At 47.5% G+C, this 5,001-nt stretch overlaps 1 protein-coding gene across 1 annotated transcript; it reads left to right on the top strand.

Moving 5' to 3' along the window:
* The first annotated feature begins 1,716 nt into the window (after positions 1-1,716).
* LOC117141069 lies at positions 1,717-4,397 on the top strand. Its single transcript, XM_033304366.1, has 3 exons — positions 1,717-2,146; positions 2,792-3,427; positions 3,610-4,397. Exons 1-3 carry the CDS (start codon positions 1,984-1,986, stop codon positions 4,092-4,094), a joined length of 1,284 nt encoding a protein of 427 aa, XP_033160257.1. The 5' UTR covers positions 1,717-1,983; the 3' UTR covers positions 4,095-4,397.
* The last annotated feature ends 604 nt before the right edge of the window (positions 4,398-5,001 follow it).

Raw genomic sequence — 5,001 nt, 5'->3', positions numbered from 1 at the left:
TCTCGCCCGCTGAATGCGGATATCTGAGGGGGTGGTGGTGGTGGTGCCGGGCGGTGCTGCCCAAGTGGTGTGGCAAGGTGTGCGGTGGGTGGTGGGGGCTGCACTGTGGGTCGCTGCTCGGCATCGGGGTCTGGGGCACTGAGTAAATGAACGCAGCGCGCTGCAGCGCCTACGAATCGTTGCCAATACTAATGCACTCGCGGCGTGCGTGTGTGTGGGCGGTTGTGCGAGTGTGCGTGCTGCAGTTGTGTGCAGTTGTAGTTGCGGGTTCATTGCACGTACACTCGCACAAACACACGCACAGCGCCCAAAACGACCAACGACGACGAACCGAGCAAGCGACCGAACAGTCCACCCACCAGTGATGCCACTTCTTTGCACAATGCCAACTCAATTTTGCGAAAAAACGGCTAACTTAATTTATAAGTCAGCAAACATCAATGTCTCGATATATACCTACATTTAACATGCAAAAAATTTTAAAAATTTATATTCTTAATAGTGCGCCATTCGCATGCAATGAGCATATAACGTATACGCCCAGTTCACTTATGAAAAACATTAATCGTTTTTTGAATATAACATATTTGTAACTATTAAGTGTTTAGGAAAAAATTAAAAAACAAGTTATAAATGAGTTTTACTAATACAATGAAGACAACTAGACGTATACGTAATATACCCCTTATATGCGAAAAATGTGTTGCCTATCTTATGGCGCCATATCATAGTATATGAAAATAAATATTGAAAATTGCATATTTCACGAAAATCTTAGATCTTTTACTTGCATTAAAGCAAGTAGTCTTAAAGAACAAGTTTCTAGCCAGATAAACCATTACTGCCCCGTTACTATCCCCCACCCGTCGTTGGCCCCACTGTGCCAGCTCCTATGCGTCCCACTGTCCGTCGGTTGCTTCGTCACTTTGTTGCGTGTTCGTGATGCAGTTGTTGTTTGCCCTGGTTGTTGCAGTTGTTGGTGTTGTTGGTGCTGTTGTTGCTGGGTCTCCGGTTTAGACAGCCGGGCTTCGGACTCCGGGTCTCCCCCGCCTGCCTCCCTCTCTCTGTCGCTGCTCCCCCTCACACCCGCACACCGACCACTTCGACCGACAGTCGACTTCGGTCATCGTGGATTTCTCTGCTCTCCGTTTTGCGGACCTGCATTTTGCTCTGCACTCTTCGCTGCTCTTTTGTTTCGCTTTTCGCTGCTTCTAATGCTCGTTCCCCACTCACCCCTTCACCGACAACACCCTCTCGTTTTCGGTGGCTCCAAGTTAGAGAGTGGGAGAGAGAGGAGACCCCCAATGAAAGAGAGGTAGCTTGTTTATCGTTGCCTTTCTTTTGGGCAGCCTGCCCGCTGCTTTTTTCCGCCTCCTCCATCTTCCTCTTCTTCTTTCAGTGCTTTTCTTCTCTGTTGTTTTTCGGTTTTTGCAGCTCTGAGCTTCGCTGCTTCTGCCGCTGCTGCGCTATGTTGTTGCTTTTTGTCTGTCTCCTCTTTGGTCTTGTTGCTTGTGTCTGTTTTGCTTTTTCGCCCTGCCATCTTACACACTTACTCACTCACACAGATACAAGCACCTACACGCGGAGACTTTTGTATGTAAAACTGACGTCGTCGCTGCTGACTCTTCTTTCCTTTTTCTGTCTTTTTTTTTGCACATTCTCCCTGTTCTCTCTTCTCGCCTGCATTTTGTGTATCTCATCTCGTGTACGCTTTCGCTGCCTTTCCAATCTCTTCGGCATCGGGGCAACAACAACGAAAAGCTGGCGTCGCCGTCGCCGTCATCGTTTTCTCTATTTTCCTCAATCGCTGTGCCTTTTCATTTTCAATTCGCATATTTTTGCAAACTCTACTTTCAGTTATTCGCCGATAATTGATGTCAAAGGACGCAGTTGTGCTCCGCCGGCGCAGTTTCACATCGCCTTTGGAATCATTGCCGCGGTACGGTATCATTCAGTGCCAGTGTGACCAGTTTCGGTGTGGCCATGCCCAAGGAGGATCCGTTCGTGAATCGGGCCCAGCTCTTGAAGGCGATCAAGAAATATCCGGAGATCTGGGACTCCAACAACAAGCTGCACATGTGCCGCAGCGTCACATCGCCCATGTGGACAGAGATCGCCGAGCAGTTCGGCGGTCATGTGCCGACAGGTGAGCCCACCAAGAATGTACCAGTCCCTGCCACCCATTCCCCTTGTCGCCATAAGCCCCCCTCACACTCTACGTCACTGCTCCATTCGCCAGCTAGCTAGCGATGCCCAGTTGTTGCTGCCTTTCGCACTCTCCTTTCGCCAGCTCTTTCGAAGTGCATTCAGTGGCGTCGGCATGTGTTTCTTAAAGGGGGCTAAAAAAACTATGTTAAAGGTTCAATCACTGCTCGATAACAAAAATCCACGTTGAATCAATGTTCTTGAAGGGTTATTTAATTTTTATTATTTTCTTAAATGACGTCACATCACTGCACTTGGCTAAAAATAGACAAAGGGCATTTTGGATAAAAAGTAAGTAAAGGTTTCTGTCCGTTTGGAATAATAAAGGAGCCTACGCCACTATATAATGCAAATTGAAGCAACCGCAGTAGAAATAATTGACGGGTGGAATGTACTTTGATGAATGCAATGGGGTGGCTTAATGTAAGCTTATGATAGTTATCTGCACCGTGCCACCAAGATATTACAATATTCATGAATGGAAGAAATAGACACAGTGAAGTAAAAAGTACCTATTTATAGGAAGTTTAGAACATATACATACTTAAAAAACGAAAATTTTTACCATATTTATTTAAATTTTCAGTTAAACTGCAATCGATCTGGAGCCAGATGAAGTACCACTATCACAACTTGGTCCACCGCCAGATCCTCCACAAGGATCGCTTCAACACCAAGTGGGAGCACTTTGAGCCCATGTCCTTCATGTATAACATTACGGTGGCAAAGATCGTGGGCGCTCAGTCGAGCGGCGGCAGTGGCGGAGGCACCTCCTCCGATGCCCCATCCACAGCCACTGAAGCAGCAACTGTGGGGGAGGAACCTGCTGCCCCAGTGGCGCCTCCGCCATTACCCACCGCCACCCATGGTCGCGGACGACCCAGTGGTAGCTTCAGCTGGCTGCAGACCGCAACCACACCCACCGCCCCTCAACTGCCGCATCTAATCGCTCAGCCGCCCCAAGGTCATGGGATGACATATACCGCTTTCACAGGCCTGGTACCGCCACCGGCCACTGTGGCCTCAGAGGCGGTGGCCACGCCGCCGCGAAAGTTGGGCCGCCCCAGTTCGTTGCACAATAGCATGCGCGGACGTATCATCGATGCCATAAAGACGCGTCCGTCGCTGTGGGCTGGACGCCAGCGGAGTGAGAAAGGACAGGGTCAGAGCAGAACCTCAGCGGTTTGGAAGGAAGCGGCCATGGAGATGGGTCTGACACCGAGTAAGTTAATCCCGTCTAAGTAGCTTTAATCTGAAAAGATCAAGAAGATATTCCATGGAAATATGTATATATAGCATGTAGCAAACTCGTTTAATACTGTGCTAAAAGGATGTTACTAAGGTCCTGTCGAATTGGTATTTAAAAAGTTCTCCTACTCTCCCAAAACATCTAATACCTTGCAGCTCTTATGCAAACGCGCTGGTCAATCATCAAGCAGCGCTACGTAGACGAACTGCAGAAGGAGCGCCATGCCCAATACTCCCACCAGTCCTTCCGCTCCACGTGGGAGCACTTCGATCGAATGTCCTTCATGCGCGAGATTCTGCTGAAGAAGGTCGATGAGAGGGAGCAGACACGCGAACAGATCCAGGAGATCGTTAGCGAGCAGCAGCACCACCACCAGCAGCCGCAGCACCATCCGTCTCAGCACTTGCACCACTACCGTCCACCACTGCCGCCAGCAGGATTGGTGGAGCACGCCCAGGACATGCCCATCGGTTTGGTGCAGCACCACCAGCAGGAGGGACACCATCCGCCGCTGGCCATGCACCATGCGCAGCATCCGCAGCCCATTCGCCGGCGGGTCAAGCACGAGTCCGATCTCGAGTGGGATCCCTTTGAGATGATTCTCCATGTCCATGGTGCCGGTGAGCCAGCTGCCAATTGAAGACTGAGCAAATAGGGACAGTTAAGCCCTAGACACACCTGAGAAAAAGCCTGCACAATTTAGTTTTTTGGGCACTAATTAAAATTAACTTACTAGATCGAATATTTCAATATAATTGAACAAAATTAACAAGATTTTCCTTGTTTATTTTTTATGATTTGATTCGTTACCTGTGGGCTTCTTCTCAGGTGCACTTTGAAGACCCTAAAATAATCGTCTGATGTAAAACACACATCTATTGAAAAACCGTTTTGTAATTCCATTTTCTACTACTCCGCAAATAAATACATCACTAAGATAATATTCAATTTGTATATTTTGGGAGGAAATAATTACACATAATAAATAATTACATTATATCTCAATTTGTATGGTCTGGAAACTTCCATGTATTTATTAAGTATTAATGAATTGATATTAAATTAGAGCTCTTTCAATGAGAAACTGAAATGGATACCACCCACGTTACATAACCGAGTGGTATACATTTCATCAATATCAATTTCGAGGAAAATGCGATTGTAATTTCCGAATGAAAGGAGATTTATTCCAGCTGAAGTGCTTTGCACTCAATCAATGGCGATAATCGTGATGCGATGCGACGGATTGAGATTCGAGAACGCCCCGAGCGCGAAAACTAAATTATGCTAATTCTCACAGTGTGTGCAACATTTGTCGATTGCCAAACAGGCAAACATGTTTCAAATACACACACACTGCCGCACATGGGAGTCATCCAATGAAGCCACCATCCATCCAGCCATCCAGCCATCCTGGCATCCTGGCATCCAGTGTTTTGTGGATTTGTGTAAATTTCTGGCTGAGGGCCAAGGGCGGAACACGCGTAATTCCAATCACGTGCCAGCCCAGAAAAGAAAAGTTCTCAAACTGTAAAACGTTTATCAAA

Source organism: Drosophila mauritiana, chromosome 3L (genome assembly GCF_004382145.1).
Source record: "Drosophila mauritiana strain mau12 chromosome 3L, ASM438214v1, whole genome shotgun sequence".
Lineage (NCBI taxonomy): Eukaryota > Metazoa > Arthropoda > Insecta > Diptera > Drosophilidae > Drosophila > Drosophila mauritiana.
This window is presented reverse-complemented; position numbering and strand designations above follow the sequence as displayed.